Source organism: Palaemon carinicauda, chromosome 13 (assembly GCF_036898095.1).
Source record: "Palaemon carinicauda isolate YSFRI2023 chromosome 13, ASM3689809v2, whole genome shotgun sequence".
NCBI classification, from domain to species: Eukaryota; Metazoa; Arthropoda; class Malacostraca; order Decapoda; family Palaemonidae; genus Palaemon; species Palaemon carinicauda.
In genome coordinates, this window is record NC_090737.1 from 147,531,275 (window position 1) to 147,547,844 (window position 16,570).

At 41.4% G+C, this 16,570-nt stretch overlaps 1 protein-coding gene across 1 annotated transcript in view; it reads left to right on the top strand.

The window, feature by feature from the left end:
• LOC137651865 (uncharacterized) overlaps positions 1-16,570 on the top strand; it is a 153,264-nt gene that overhangs the window by 28,719 nt on the left and 107,975 nt on the right. The window contains exon 2 of the mRNA XM_068385082.1: positions 16,122-16,220. Within this exon, the coding sequence (XP_068241183.1) occupies positions 16,122-16,220 (99 nt within the window). The remainder of the gene's footprint in view (positions 1-16,121; positions 16,221-16,570) is intronic.

The following is a 16,570-nucleotide window of genomic DNA, read 5'->3' on the forward strand; positions in this document are numbered from 1 at the left end:
TTACCTGTAATGTACGAAGTTTGTATATCATTCTCAGCTTTGCGGTAACATTAAACTGTATATCTGCTATTACAATATTTATAGTATCACCTGTAAACTTCTCAATGGGCACTAAGTTCCCCTTCACCAGTTCGGTTGTACATCCGCCATTCCACAAGGATAGTACTTGATGTCCATCTACATGCTCATCGCTGTTTTTAGTCTACTGTTATCGTCTGAAAATGTACTACTACAAACTCTAAAACTCTTACCATCTTTCATCAATCATCCCTCGTCATTCAACAATTCTCAGGGATATACTGCTACAAAGCAAGCAGCCGTTTCTGTTTTTGTTACTTCCTGGTTAACAGCAGTAGCAGCTCTTCCTGGAGGTTTGATCATTATAGTAGCATTTCCTTTGAAATAGCCGTCAGTTGCTTTGTGGCTGAGCTTTTTACACGGGAAATAAAGTTATTCAAGCAGGTATAAATCTAGGTCTCATAAAATTTCTACTTTGAACTGGTTCAGGTATTTTAACAAAATCACTCCCTTACACTTGGTTAATCACATTCTGACCTACCTTGTTGACCGACCTATTTTTGAATGTATAACCATGGTCCTTAATATATGAGTCGGCCACTGCTACAATTTCCTCTAGAGATTAGAATATTTTCTCTTTCAAGAAGACACAGCTGGTCACATGCAGGGGAAAATTGTTCACGAAGTAATAAATATTCTAAACAACAGACCTCATTCCTGCATTCGCCCAGTTCCAACCTACGTCTAAACAGCTTTCTCATGTTTACAGAAAATTTATGAGTAGTTTCACCTTTGTGAAATTTGTACCTTAAAAATTTATTTTGGAATCCTTCTGTTGTGCATTTAAATCTTTTCAGGTACATATTTTTTTACGCTATTAAAATCAGCTGCTTTATCTGATGATATATGCTCAGTGCTTTTCCTTGAAGTAATGATGCTCCAAACCTCAGCTTTCCATGCAGCAGCTTTTGTGTAAACCGAAAATCTTTGTAGATATGCGTCCATTTCACCAGTTTTCTCATTAAAAACGGGAAGCTTCGGAAGATGTACCTTACAGAAAGGTGGTTCCTGAAATTTGCATCTGTTATTCTAGTTCAGTCTTCAACTGTAACTTTTTAAAGTCTCGATCTGCTGCCCTGTCGACTCTTGCCCCTTTTTCCCTTTCTCTAGATTCTTTTTCTTTTTTCTTGTTTCCTCTCTCGTACACTAAAATTATTGTCCTATATGCTCTTTATTTTTCCTCTCTGTCTTGTTTTTTCTTTTTCTTCTTTGTGTTTTATACAATCTCTTAACTCATCCCCATCATGACTTAGGGCTTGATACATTTTAATAAGTTCTTTTAATTCTGTCATCCTACCTAATTATTGTATGATACTTTTTTGGGCTCAAGCCATGTCGTCCTGATGGAAGTTCCTATAGGGTAGCTTCCTAGGGTATATTACAACTACGGCGATATTCCCAGAGAATTTACCTTAAGGTACCCAGAATTCTAACTCCTGGAGCGAATATCCCTAATGAAAGGGATATCGCGAAATATCAGAGGACGTATTCTTGACACGCCACATGGCAATCTGCACCCCGAACAGAGATAACACTTCGAAGGGGTCAATTGGCAAGAAAACGAAAACGAGAAAGAAAAAGGAGAGCCGTTCCCAAGGCTCTCTCTTCTCCCGTTTTGTAAGCGTGCATTGCGCCGATTCTGGCGCCATCTGTATTCCTTTTTGCGTAGCTTAACAACTCGGTGTTTTTTCCTGTGTTTCTCGCAAAATCTTGGATTTAATCATCTTTTTATGGCTTCTCCAACTTCGTCTGCCTCTGATAAGTTGAGTACCATTTCTTTTATGTATAAATGTAGGCTCTTGGTAAATTTTAAAGTGATTAATAGTAATAATCTTTGTTACAAGAGCCGTTGCCTACCGGAGGCGTCCTGGACGTTGTCGCTCGCTAGGTATGAGTTTTAGTTAGCCAGAGCGACGTTCCCGGCTGTTTTGCTTTAATAATTTTAGCTATTTAGCGTTACATAGGATTTCCTTATTCGTGCTTTAGTATTGTTTGTTTTGGCGAAGTATTCGCCAATTCTGGCCTACGCTAGACCATGTAGCCTAGTCGTTTGGCCCTAGTACTTTCCTGCATGAATTTTGGATTTCCGAGTGTTTTAAAATTTTATTGAAGCTTTAGGCAGTTTTATACATTTAAGATTATATTGATTATTTCCAAGATAGTATACGAGTGAGTTTCGGTGATTTAGGTAATCGATTCTCTTGGTGCCTAGGCTAAGTTGCCTATGGAGCCTTAGTATACTTTCTCATACTCCCCGGTTGCTAACTTTTCTTCGGAGAAGGTATGCAATCCCTTTCCCTCTGTTTAAGCCTTAGGCTTAACCCTAGTGGTTTATCTGAATTAATTTTCGATACAACTATATTGGGGTGTTACTGTACCTTCCTGTTCCAGTAAGTCTGGCTTCAGAGAGGGGCAGAACATCAGAGTTTTTAGTCTGTGTCTGTGTTTGTCTGGCTTGGGGTTGAGCTCCCTCGCTAGTCTGACGCTGACATAGGAGGCTTAACCTCCTTAGGTCACTCCCGAAGGTTTCTGTACGAGATGATTCCTTCTTTTGTGATCTAACAGACTAGTCCTTGTTGCTGTTCTCGGTGGGAGGATGAGATCCTCTCCCCGGGAGTAGCAACACCTTCCTTGCTTTGGTTCAGTGGGGGTTGGCAAGTATTGCTGGCCTCCCTCCTTGGATCTCCCTTAGGCTAAAATGAGTTTTCTTGGCTGCGGGTGATTCTTTCCTAAAGCAAGGTTGGTAGGACCCTCTTTGTCCTTTCCCCCTATCTCTGTAATGGCCTAGCCGTTACAGTACTGTACGTCATTCTACATCTGGACCTAGTATAGGTTAGGATGTGGAATTGACTCAGTCCCTTGCCGGCCGGCAGAGTGTGCCGGCCGGCAAAGGTCTTCTGCTTTGAGTGCTACCCGGACCTCCCTTGGTCCCTCATCCATGTCTGTCTGTAGAGCCAGACGGCATTGGTCAGGAAGCCTGAATTAGATTCTCCCCTTCCTTACTTGCACTCTTTTGGATTGCCGGGCTTTGAGGTAGTACACTCTCTTATCCTGGCATCCATTCTGTTTTCTTCTAGTGCTGTACCCGACCCGGCTGCCGGCCTATGTGGCTGGCAGCCGGGCAGTCGGAGTTCTCTGGTTCTTTTGCTGCTGGCCGGCATCGGTTGTTTACCTTTGCCGGCCGGCCATTGTCACGCCCTTTTCTGCCGGTCGCTACGAGCGGTGGCCGGCAGCCGGGTGCTACCTTGTGTAGCCGACATTGGCTGTTGCCGGCCGGCAGTTACTGCCGGCCGGCACATGCATTTGAACCAGCGTTCTGCCGCCTTATAGCTGTTAAGTAGTATACTTTTAAGCTAGTGATGGTGTGTGCCGGCCGGCGCATTACCTTCTATACTGTACCAGTATTCTTCAGTATAGCATATACTGTAGGGAGAAAACTATAGTATGGTATTGGTACAACACTGTGTGTTCTAACACTTTTGTGTTGTCTTGCACAGCCCTTTGGTGTTGCCTTACAGATAAGAAAGTGAGTTCTTTCTTGTCTATTATCCGGTATTTTAAAATCATATCTTAGGTGTGAGCTCCACCTGTTTCCTCTGGAAATTTGTCATTGGTTACTCTAGGACAGATTTACCATACAATTTTATTATCTGGAAGGCTGCAACATTTGGTTGTGCGGGAAACACAAGTGTGTGTCTTTCCTTTCTGATTTGTTATGCTAACTGTGCATATCCAGTGATATGTAGTTCACTTGATACTCATGGAAATTTCTTCTCTTTACAGGAGGAACGTCCGAAGTGCGGAAGTGCTTTCTGCAACGTCCGCAGTAAGAACTTCTGCGGACATGAGTTATGTAGGAGGCACGCAGCATGCGCTGTCTCCAAGGGTGATCTCCTGTATTGGGACCCCCAGGTATGTACCGTGTGCTCTAACCTGATTACTGAGGCTTTTGATTCCCCTAGGACCGCGGAATCAAGGGATATAGCAAGGGAGAAGCTTCGTACCTGGGTAAGGGGCTTCCAGAAGAACACCTCTGGACCTTATCTTCCAAGTGAGAAGATGAGGGCTTACCTTTTCCCTAGGGCATCAGCTGATGCAGTGATTCCCCAGCCTCAAGAGGAGATCCCCCTAGTTCAGATCCAGGTGGATGCTGAAGTCGCGGTCGCCTTGCAAGACATCCAGTTGGACGACAGGATGTCAGACGTGTCCGAGAGTCTGGAGGAAGACCTCCTGGCAGGAGGCCAGGATGAAGATCAAGCCCCAGACATTGTAGAGGAAGAGGCCGACGAGGTGTTGGCTGCTCTGGTTCAGATCCCTGAACCTATTCCCTCAACATCGTCCGCTCTCCCAGTAGAGCTGGGACAGGCCCTCTCCTTCATTGTTGGAATGATCCAACAAATGCAGAAGGAGAATATTGAGAAGGCGGCTGCAATGGAACTGCATCACATGGGCCCCAGAAAGGCTCAATGTGAAAGACCTTCCCTTGTGCTCAGATGCTAACCCGTGGAGATATGCTGAGCACATGCCGATGACGACTGGAAAGATCGTCATGTCGGATAAGTTGGGCTCAGTTCCCCTTGAGGAGGTGGAATTCTGGCCCAGCAAAGGGTCATATCCGGACTGTTATGTCCGGTTGAGGAAGGAACCAGCTTCAAAGGAGGAGACAGAGCCGAAGGAGGTCATAGTGATGGACCATGCTAAGGCTCAAGCTTTGCTTTCATCTTCGATGAAAGAGAGGGGCTTCACGAACTCAAAGGTAGCTGCATTGAGTAAGAAGCTCCCTTCCTTTGTGTCCTCTCCTGCTAGAGCCTTCCCCTTTTTGCAGAAAGGGTTTGCGGCTGTATTAAAAGCAGTCGAGGCTGGCAAGCCTTGCCCCTCCCTGGAGGAGTGTAAACCCTTGTCGCTGGCACTACCTATGGACCACAAGGACTGGAAGGACGTCCATCTTACCTTCTCAGTCGGGAAGTTGGAGGCTGATATTGCCGGACGTCAGTTCGGTGAGAACCTCCCTAAGCTGTCTGACTTTCTTTTGCGGAGAGAGCTCGAGACAAAAGAAAGACTGGCTGCCTCAATGTCTCTACAAACCACTCTTGAGATGATGGCAAGTGACCCCAAGGTCCATGAAATGTTCATGGTAGTGGCCAAGACTCGTCTGGCCACTGTGACGAAGGATCTTTACAGCTTCGTCAGGGCGAGGAGAGCTTATAGGGAGTTCGTGTTCACCTCGGCTACGGTGAGGCACGAGCCAAGGAAACTAATCTCCTCCAACATTTGGGGCAAAGACCTTTTCCCTAGCGAATTGGTCAAAGAAGTTGTTGATAAGGCCGCCATGGAGAATAGAAATCTTCTCCAGAAGTGGGGCCTGTCTATCAAGAGAAAGTCTTCCCCGGATGAGGGTCCCCAACCAAAGAGGAAGACTAAGAGGACTAGGCTACCGTCTCGGCCAGCCAAGCCATTTGGACAGCAACAGCAACAGCAATTGCCGATGCCTTCAGTGCCCCAGATGGTGGCACAAACCCTGACCACTTTCCAGTGGGTACCCCAGGCCGTGTCGACGCAGTCCCCGGCATTCAACCCAATGTTCGAAGGGCAGTCAACTTCCTTTCGAGCAAAGCCTAGAGGAGCAGCCAGAGGCTCGTCTAGGCGCCCCTCAAGGGGAAGGGGATTCAGGGGTGGTCGCGGGCAGGGAGGCAAGACCTCAGGACAACAGTCCAAGTGAGATGATACCGGTAGGAGGGAGACTTCAGAATTTTCGGGATCGGTGGACCTTCGATCCCTGGGCCCACAGCCTACCCAAGAATGGACTGGGCTGGAGCTGGTACAGCACTCCACCCCCGTGCCCTCGGTTTTTCCAACACTCCACCCCCGTTCTGGAGGAGTACATCCAAGATTTGTTGGAGGAAAAAAGTGATCCGAAGGGTAAAGTCCATCAAATTCGAAGGGAGGCTGTTTTGTGTTCCCAAGAAGGACTCGGAAAAACTCAGAGTCATTCTGGACTTGTCGCCACTCAACAAGTTCATAGCGAACTGCAAGTTCAAGATGCTAACACTGTAACACATAAGGACCTTACTGCCCAAGAGGGCATATACCGTCTCCATAGACTTGTCAGACGCCTATTGGCACGTTCCAATCAACCGTCGACTCTCCCCCTACCTAGGGTTCAAGCTACAACGAAGACTATACGCCTTCAGAGCCATGCCATTCGGGCTAAATATAGCTCCAAGAATCTTCACGAAGCTTGCGAGCGTAGCTCTCAAACAATTACGTCTAAAGGGAATTCAGGTAGTAGCCTACCTGGACGACTGGCTGGTGTGGGCAGCATCCAAGACAGAATGCTTGCAAGCTTCCATTCAAGTGATCCAGTTCCTAGAGTATCTAGGCTTCAAGATCAACAGAAAAAAGTCTCGACTTTCTCCATCTCAAAAGTTCCAGTGGCTGGGAATCCACTGGGACCTAATCTCACACCGTTTCTCCATCCCGGCGAAGAAAAGGAAGGAGATAGCGGGTTCTGTCAAGAGACTTCTAGATTCCGAAAGGATATCAAGACGCGAACAGGAGAGAGTACTGGGTTCTCTCCAGTTTGCTTCGGTGACAGACCCGGTGCTAAGAGCACAGCTAAAGGATGCAACCGGAGTTTGGAGAAGTTATGCATCAAATGCACGAAGAGATCTGAGAAGACCAGTTACGCTTCGTCTACGTACTCTTCTCAGGCCTTGGTCCCAAGCCAGACATCTAAAGAAGTCGGTTCTTCTTCAGCCACCTCCCCCGTCGGTGACAATTCACTCAGACGCCTCGAAGGAGGGATGGGGAGGTCACTCTCATCGGAAAAAAGTCCAGGGGACTTGGTCCAAGCTATTCAAGACCTTTCACATAAACTTTCTGGAAGCTATGGCAGTGCTCCTTACCTTAAAAGAAAGTCTCCCCGCGTCACTCGATCCACATAAAGTTGGTGCTGGACAGCGAGGTAGTTGTGAGATGCTTGAATCGACAAGGATCAAGGTCACACCTCTCAACCAGGTGATGTTGGCCATCTTCCGATTGGCGGAAAAGAAGAAGTGGTACCTGTCGGCAATTCACCTTCAAGGAGTCCGCAATGTGACAGCGGACGCTCTATCCAGGTTCACACCGATAGAGTCGGAATGGTCCCTAGACGCAGGATCATTCTCCTTCATTTTGAGTCAAGTCCCAGAACTGCAGATAGACCTCTTTGCAACGAAAGACAACAAGAAGTTGCCCCTGTACGTGTCCCCGTACGAGGACCCCTTAGCGGAAGCAGTGGACGCGATGTCCCTCAACTGGAACAGATGGTCCAGGATTTATCTGTTCCCTCCTCACAACCTTCTGTTGAGGGTCCTCAACAAACTGAGATCCTTCAAGGGGGTAGCGGCAATAGTGGCCCGCAAGTGGCCGAACAGCGTGTGGTTCCCCCTGGCATTGGAACTACGGTTGAAGTTTCTACCGCTACCAGATCCAGTTTTGACCCAGCGAGTCCAGAAGTCGACTGTCTGCGCTTCATTACAGAAAACCCGGACCCTGCAGCTCATGATTTTCTCTCCCTAGCGGTGAGAAAGCGTTTCAGGATTTCGAAAGCCAGCATAGACTTCCTAGAGGAATATAAGTGCAAATCTACTAGAAGGCAATACGAGTCATCTTGGAGAAAATGGGTGGCCTTTGTTCATCCACCTCCATGGTCAAGGGTTGGCAGCTAACACGATTTCGACGTGTAAGTCTGCTTTAACAAGACCCATTCTATATGCCTTCCAGGTCGACCTCGCTAACGAGATCTTTAATAAAGTTCCGAAAGCCTGCGCTAGGCTCAGACCTTCAGCACCTCCAAAGCCCATTTCATGGTCTTTAGACAAAGTTCTTCATTTCGCTTCTCTGTTGAGCAATGAGGAGTGTGCGTTAAAGGATTTGACCCAAAAAGTTATTTTCCTATTTGCACTCGCGTCCGGGGGCAGGGTTAGTGAGATTGTAGCCCTCTCGAGAGAGGAAGGTCGTGTTCAGTTCCTGGATGGGGGAGAACTGAACCTGTTTCCGGATCCTACGTTTCTCGCCAAGAATGAGTTACCCACCAACAGGTGGGGTCCCTGGAGAATCTGCCCTCTGAAAGAAGATGCATCTCTATGTCCAGTAGAATGCCTAAAGGTCTATTTTCATAGAACTTCAGACTTCAAGGGTGGTCAACTATTCAGGGGAGAAACATCAGGCTCAAATTTATCACTGAATTAACTCAGGGCGAAAATCACATATTTTATTCGCAGAGCGGATCCTGACAGTACACCCGCAGGTCACGATCCGAGGAAAGTTGCTTCATCCTTAAATTTCTTTATTTGTATGGATTTTGAACATCTTCGTTCATACACTGGCTGGAATTCTTCCAGAGTGTTCTTTCGCCACTATGCAAAGCAAGTGGAGCAACTAAAGAGATCTGTGGTAGCAGTGGGTTGCGTCGTTAACCCTGCTGTTTAACTCTGCGAGGAACAGTGGTTTTAATTGGGACGATTAATTCCAGGGTGAGTGTGTAGTTACATACTGTGCTACAAACTAAGTAAGGGCACTGAGTTGCCCACGTTGACTGTTCCACTTCCAAAGGTGAACCTAGCATAAGTGCAGACATGTGTGCCGAGCGTTTCTAACGCTAATGTAACTGATTAGTAATACAGACTTTTCTGACTTTGATACCTCGGTATGTTAAAAGTGGCACTAATGTTTTTCTTTCAGATAAACAAGTTTCTTTTTACTATCATAATTATGCTTAAAGTTTTGGTTATCCTCTTCTTATATATATATATATATATATATATATATATATATATATATATATATATGTATATATACATATATATATATATATATATATATATATATATATATATATATATATATATATATATATATATATATATATATATATATATATATACATATATATATATATATATATATATATATATATATATATATATATATATATATATAATTGTTGTTAACCTGTCTATTTATTGTCTGTCAATAAACTGGTTCTTGAGAACCTTGCATCTCCTTCACCTGTGTCAATTTATTGATATAATTGAGCATTCATTCTATGTATATTTATCTGGGATAATTATAATAGATTGTTCCTTTATGCAAGCTAATGTTGCATTGGTTTATCCTTTCCCTTAGCGGGAGGACTCCACCCCATAAGGGGATGGTGGCGGATTTACAGCTTCCTCCTATGCGGATATAAACCTTTGTCCAATACAAGTATTGAGCGGAGAACTGGTCGATATTTCATATTGACGCAGTGGTTTTTTACAAACTATGCTTTACTTAATATAGGGTGAGACCACTATATTGGCTTGCCTGGTATTCATACATAGGTATATGTACTCTTCGAGACTTTCCCAGAGTCTAGTAGGACTCTTCCCTGTAGGGGGCAGGAAGCTCTAACATGGTTTATGGTTAGTTGAAAAGATGTATAACGGTAACATCTTAGGTCTCTAGGTCTAGTCGACCGGGGAAATACCTCCGGGGAGTACGGCACGTTCTGAGAATCCACAGATACAGTAATGCTCTGGTATACTTCCATCAGGACGACATGGCTTGAGCCCAAAAAACGGATTTTGAGCGAAGCGAAAAATCTATTTTTGGGTGAGATGGCCATGTCGTCCTGATGGACCCGCCCTTCCCTTTCTATGAAAGGGCTGTAGGACCCCTCCCTACATACAGTATCTGTAGCACCTCGTGTATCGCTACAAGGAATACAGATGGCGCCAGAATCGGCGCAATGCACGCTTACGAAACGGGAGAAGAGAGAGCCTTGGGAACGGCTCTCCTTTTTCTTTCTCGTTTTCGTTTTCTTGCCAATTGACCCCTTCGAAGTGTTATCTCTGTTCGGGGTGCAGATTGCCATGTGGCGTGTCAAGAATACGTCCTCTGATATTTCGCGATATCCCTTTCATTAGAGATATTCGCTCCAGGAGTTAGAATTCTGGGTACCTTAAGGTAAATTCTCTGGGAATATCGCCGTAGTTGTAATATACCCTAGGAAGCTACCCTATAGGAACTTCCTTCAGGACGACATGGCCATCTCACCCAAAAATAGATTTTTCGCTTCGCTCAAAATCCGTTAACTCGAGTCAACTGTTCAGTCACCAAGGTTATTAGATTTATTTTGGTTGGTTTTACGTATCAGAAAATATATATCTGAAATGCTCTAACATAGAGTTCTTCACATCTAACACTAAATTTTTTAAAGAATGATAATAGCCAGACTCGAGGGGTAACAGAGTTATACAAAAAGTAAAAAATTTAGATAATACAGATGGTTTACAATTTCTTTTTATGTCACCTACCCCCACAATTGGGGGGAAGTGCCTCGGTAGATAAAATAAATTCTGTTAATAAAGATGCAAAGAAACATATCATGGTAGAAGTGATCATAAACAGTAGGCTAAAATAACTGTAATGCAAGTTTACACAGCATCTGATGTATCAATAATGTCTGAGAAAACTGCAAAGACTATTCTTAATTTGTTCATAGAAGGTACAAATAACGTTTCAAAAGGTTATAATGACTTTGATATTCAGGTAATAGGTGCATCAAATGTAGAAGTAGAGTATAAAGAACAGAAGCTAGACAGATTGCCATTGATAGTGGTTAAAGGTAAAGGTCAAGCCTTACTTGGTTTAGATTGTTTATAGTATCCTGAATTAGACTGGCAAAGTATTTTGAATTCTACAGACACACAAGATGAACACAAGAATGAAATTTCGGTGGATACTATTTCACCATAGTTTATGGAAGTTTTTGAAGACAAGATAGGTACAGTAAAGAATGCAAAGGCTGTTTTAGTGTTTAAATAGAATAGTAGGTCTACTAGATATTCTGCTCCAAGACTAGTTCCATAAGCATTGAAAAGAATTCATTAAATTAGAAAGTGAATGTTCATGGGAAAAGCTTGCACATTCATATTGGACTACACCATTAATTCCTATTGGGAAGGGAATTGGTCAAGTTAGGCTATGTTGAGATTGCAAGGTAACATTAAATCTACATCTTTGTAGTTCAACATCCATTGCCAAAATCTAAAGACATCTTTGCTACTATATCAGCATGTACTGCATTTTCAAAGTTGGATCTTAGAGTGGCATTTCAACAGCTTCCAACGGATGGGAATTCACAAGTATTATATACTATAAATAGTATAAACCAAAAAGATTACCTTGTGGAGTAGCTCACAGTCCAACTATCTGGCTGGCAATAAACGATGGATAAACGTATTCATATTCATAGATGATATTTGAAGTTGATGGAACATATTATTAGAATAAATAAGTTAGTGTATCTTAGAAGTTAATTCCGTGGAATACTTAGGTTTTGTAATAAATGGCAAGGATGTTCATGAGAATAAGGAGAACATTATGGAATTACAACTATTTTTAAGTTCAGCAACTATTTAAGAAAATTTCATTCAGAACTTATATACAATTGCATATCCATTATATATCTTGTTGAATAAGGATGCAGGGTGGAATTCGACAAAACATTGTCAAGGATCTTTTGAAAGAAACAAAGAGGAATTAACATCACCTACATTCTTATAACATTATCAAATGGAACAGAAAAACGAATTTCATTTACTTCTAAAATATTGAACAAGGAAGAAAGGAATTACTCACAAATAGAAAAAGAAAGTCTAGCATTAGTGTATGGAGTGAAGAAATTTCATATGTATCTTTATGGTAGAGAGAATTGCTACCTCCCATTACTGTGACGTCCTTTATTGAATGAGCAGCCATTGAGGGAAGATGAATTGTGACCCTGACCTGCAAAAGGGTGGCGAGGAAATAGTTGATCTTAGCTTATAAACACTGACAATGTCAATGTAACGGATATGGTCGATAAGCTGAACCTTTTAATCTGTCATTGAAATTGTAGGAGCATCTCCACACTGCAAAAGAGCAGGGATGGAGTGTAATCACGAGAACGTGGAAGATTGTTGGAAATACATCATTTAAGACCTAATTTGTGGTGAACCACTGATTTTTATACATTAGTTAGATTGGTGCAGAATCAAAGTATTTCTTTTTGAGCCCAATCATTGTTTACACATACTGGATTTCTAAATTTACATTCAGACATTCTACAAAATACTCAAATGGATGTGTAAAACTGATTAACGCATAAACAGACTGGAACCATTATTAATAAGACAATTTCAGTGGTCACAAAATTGGAGAAGATGTTTCGAAAGAGATCATTGATTAGAGCAGATTGCTTATTTCAAATTTCAAAAGACTGCCCATTAAGCAATAGGAAGAATGGATATTGATATCGAAAATGTGTGTAAAATTTATATGTATTCTCACAACCACATAGTTCGAAGTTATCACCTCAAGTGTATTGAGATTTTGTTTAATGTCAAATAAAGGAAGTTTTTTTCCATTGACAGTGTCATCATTGCCTTGAATCATCAAGCTAATGCAGTAATTTCTTTTATTGGTTTGTTCTTTTTGTCATAAAAAAAGCATCTTAAATAATTAAAAACTGCTTGAGAATAAAATGTGTTCATGCCCTCTTTAATGATTGTATTCTTATTGAAGTAATTGACAGAGAAAGTAATTTTGTTATGAAAGTGTTTAGAAATTCAAATCTGTTCATAGAATTCTGACACAACACGAAACACAAAGCGTGGCATCTTTAATTATGAAAGGGGTATTTTCTCGAAGATTAATATAAGGAAATATAGTTAAGTGCAAAGAAGTTTTGCTTTCTAGTATATAATGTGCATAACAAATAATTGCAGTAGCTTATATTGAAAAAAATCTGATGGTATCAGTAAAAGGATTTTCTTGCTTCAAGTCGATATCAGCAAATTAAGTGGTGTGTTGTAGAATGCCTGAAATTTGATTGATGAGTGGGTAAGAGAAATGCTGTGAGTTTCTTTTACCAAGTTAGTGATCTGAAATAATTGTTCGTAAAACCACAAGCAATCCGGCCCATACTATGACGGGAAAAATCAAACTTGGTGGGGATGTGCTAAGGCCATATAGTTGGGAGGGAGATTTAATAGTGGATAGTGGATAGTGCTGGATGACTATGAAAATATGTCCTACAATAAGCGATACAACATGGCATGGAGATGACTACACTTTTGCTGGCAGTGTGCTCCATGCAAGCATAATATTACATCTCAGTCCTCAGTTTGAAAACAAGTAGGCCTAAGCCTACTACATGCATAAAAAAGAGCACCACAAAAGCTTAAGTTTAACTTCAGGGATGAGATGAGTCCATAAGTGACTTCGTTTTGAAGTGCAAACAGAAAGTAAGTGAGAGTAAATTTGCAAGTCCTAAGTGCTCATAGGATATAAAAGAATTCATGCTGTTACCATAATTAATGATTAGTTTGAGTAATTCATAATCAAGGAAATGTGTATTTCAAATCAACAGTGTTGACCATTTGTGCCAGTTGCAATACATTCTAAGCCAAGCAACAAAGCTTTGATGTAGAGGACAGATGGAATGCCCAGCCTCGTGTGGCTGGCACGAAGGTGGTAGAAGCAAGTGACACCATCAGTGAGGAGAAGGTTCTAGATGCTGCAGCTACATGCATGCAACGATTCAACCGTTGTTTACGTGGTAATTATCAAGGAGAGCATACCCTTGGGAGAGAATTCTCTTCAGCTAAAGTGATGGCTGCCATGTATTCAAGAAAATAGGATAAATAAAACAACGTTGTGTAAGTTATATTAAACAGAAAAATGCAATGAGGTGGCATCATCAACAATATAAGGTACCTTGTTGCTTTCTAGAGTTGATAAGAATACACAATCTTCCATACAAGCATCTCTGGCATGTAATGTAAAATTTAAGTGTCAGGGCAGTGCCACATGCAGGTGCACAAGTATGTAAAGGAGGTAGCTGATTAATGCCCTCCCTTGATTTGTGAATGAATCATATGCAACATTACACAGGCTTATGCGATGTTGTAATGTGGTGATAGAAGTGCATAGGCTCTGGCAATGAATAAATAACACACAGGGACTGTTAATGACACAGGAGGTATATTTTGCTAGTTCAACCAAAAACTTTTATTGATTGTTATCCACTTGCTAGGAACTGGGTTTAGTGCACAAAGATATCCCATACCAAGCTCCCATAATGGGTACAGCGAATGAAGACAACTGATGCCATCTCAGTAGTAGACCTGTAACATCAAAGCAAACGTGGGAAAGACCAACATAACTCAGACTGAACAAATTGCCCTTTCAAGTGATAGAGACAAAAGTGAATCACCTAAAGGATTGGTTAATGTAACATTTCTCACAGTCAACGTTCGACACAAAAAGAGGACCCCTTCCTATGATAGCTGGGAAGCCTTATCAGTTTCACTTAGTGCCAGATGTTACACCTTTTGTATGCTATATATTTGTATCAGTACCAAGGCATTAGGAGGAGAGGGTGAAGGTGCAGTTGGAGGAAGACGTTAGAAGAGGGGTTTTAGAACTTGTTCCTTCAGGAGAGGCAACCAAGTGATGTGAATAGATATGGTGGTTATTTCTGAAAAGGGGTATCAAGAAGGACTGTGGACTTCTAAAAACCTAATTCCTGTTGCAGTATGGAGACACACTATATTCACTCCCCATTTGATATGATTTTTGGCATTCCCCTCCACTCATTCAAGACTGTTGCAGAGCTCACTGAAGTTTACAGTAGGTAGAGTTAGCACCTTATGACCTGCATCACTGAACGGTGGTACTAAAGGTATAAAAGAATGCCTATTGGTCACTTTTCAGCAGGTGATGCATGCAAAGAATGTCTTTACAACACAATCTAAGACACCACATTAGTTCAAGCGCGTTAATGACATATTTATCTTTAATCAGAGTTTAAAGAATACCTTTTACCTTACCTATGATTACGTAAGCATATATAAGCAAAAACTGAAAGGAAATGAAATTTAATTTAAAAACTTTAAAATACTACTGTTTCATTATTCAAATTAAGGTGTTTTTGGAAAAAGCAAAGAGCATTGTGTTGAATGATCAGAAAATGAAAAAAGAATTAAGAGACGAGGTAAAATGGTCCCCTCTCTGTATCTTGTATACATGAAGAGACAGAAACAAGATAATAAAACTACAACCTTTCTGAATCCTACTGTCACTTAATGTAGCATGATTCAAATCCCATACTGCCATTGGAGAGAGAGAGAGAGAGAGAGAGAGAGAGAGAGAGAGAGAGAGAGAGAGAGAGAGAGAGAGAGAGAGAATAACTAATCATATATAAGATATTTGTCTTCGTTACCACAAACCTATTTCGTTTGAAGGGCGACCGGGAAGGAAGCCAATTTAATAATAAAAGATATGGGACTATGAATTTAGCTATAATTTGACGCGAAATTCGAGAAAATAGTTGATGATACATTATTTTTCCGAAAATCATCTGACTCCAAGGCACAGACTGTTTAGTTTACATTCATGGTTAACATAACACATTGTAATTATTGGCCCAGTGAGGAAAGTAAATAAGGAAACAGAATAGTGTACATCAGTTTAACCTCAAGTAAGAGAACTATAAGTCAAGACAGTGCAAGACTATGGCACAGACGCTATAGGACTACTCAAGTCTGGAGAACAGTGGTTTGATTTTTGAGTGCCCTTCTAGAACATTTGCATACCTTAGATATAGCGGTTTTTCTACCCTTGCCTGGAGGAAATTAGCCACTAAACAATTACTTTGAAGTAGTTAACCCCTTGAGCATAGAAGAATTGTTTTGTAACCTCAGTGTCGTCAGCTGTATGAGGAAATAGGAAAATGTGTAAAGAATAGACCAGACTGTTCAGTGTATGTGTAGGGAAAGGAGAAATTAGCGATATCTGGAGAAGGATCCATCATAGTACTTTTGGCCAGTCAAAGGACCCAATAACTAGGCTGGTGCCTAGGCCAACCTATGTCTGTATCAAGAGAATATAGTGAAGACCTTAATTCACATTAGGCTACATATTCTGGTATATGTTTCATGAATGAATAATGACTTTTTTCTTTGTTTCTACAGCTTGTATGTATGGATAATGATGTAAGGCCTCGACCTACAAACTGCCTTGTTTACTCGTTTGGTGTGGGCAATGATTTTTCCTTTGACTCTTGTATGCAGGTAAGAAACTGTTTAAGGTTAATTTTTATATAAGAAAACTGTATTGCAAATACACTGGTAATTCAAAAACATTTTGTAACTACATTAAGCAAGAATAATTCAGTGATATAGGTGGTAATCCTTATTGAAAATGTGTCATGTGAATCAGTTGTCAATAATCTTGTAGTATTTGAATATTTTAAGAATAAAATATATTTTCAGCTGAGATATACCGTATAAAAGGTCACAAAAAAAGACTTGTGGGTTTCAATAATAATCGAAAATGTTATTGAGGCAGGAAAAACTAATTTGATGCTGTATAAATCTCAATTAGGAATGATGATAAGGTTTTTCTCACTTCTTTTTCTAAA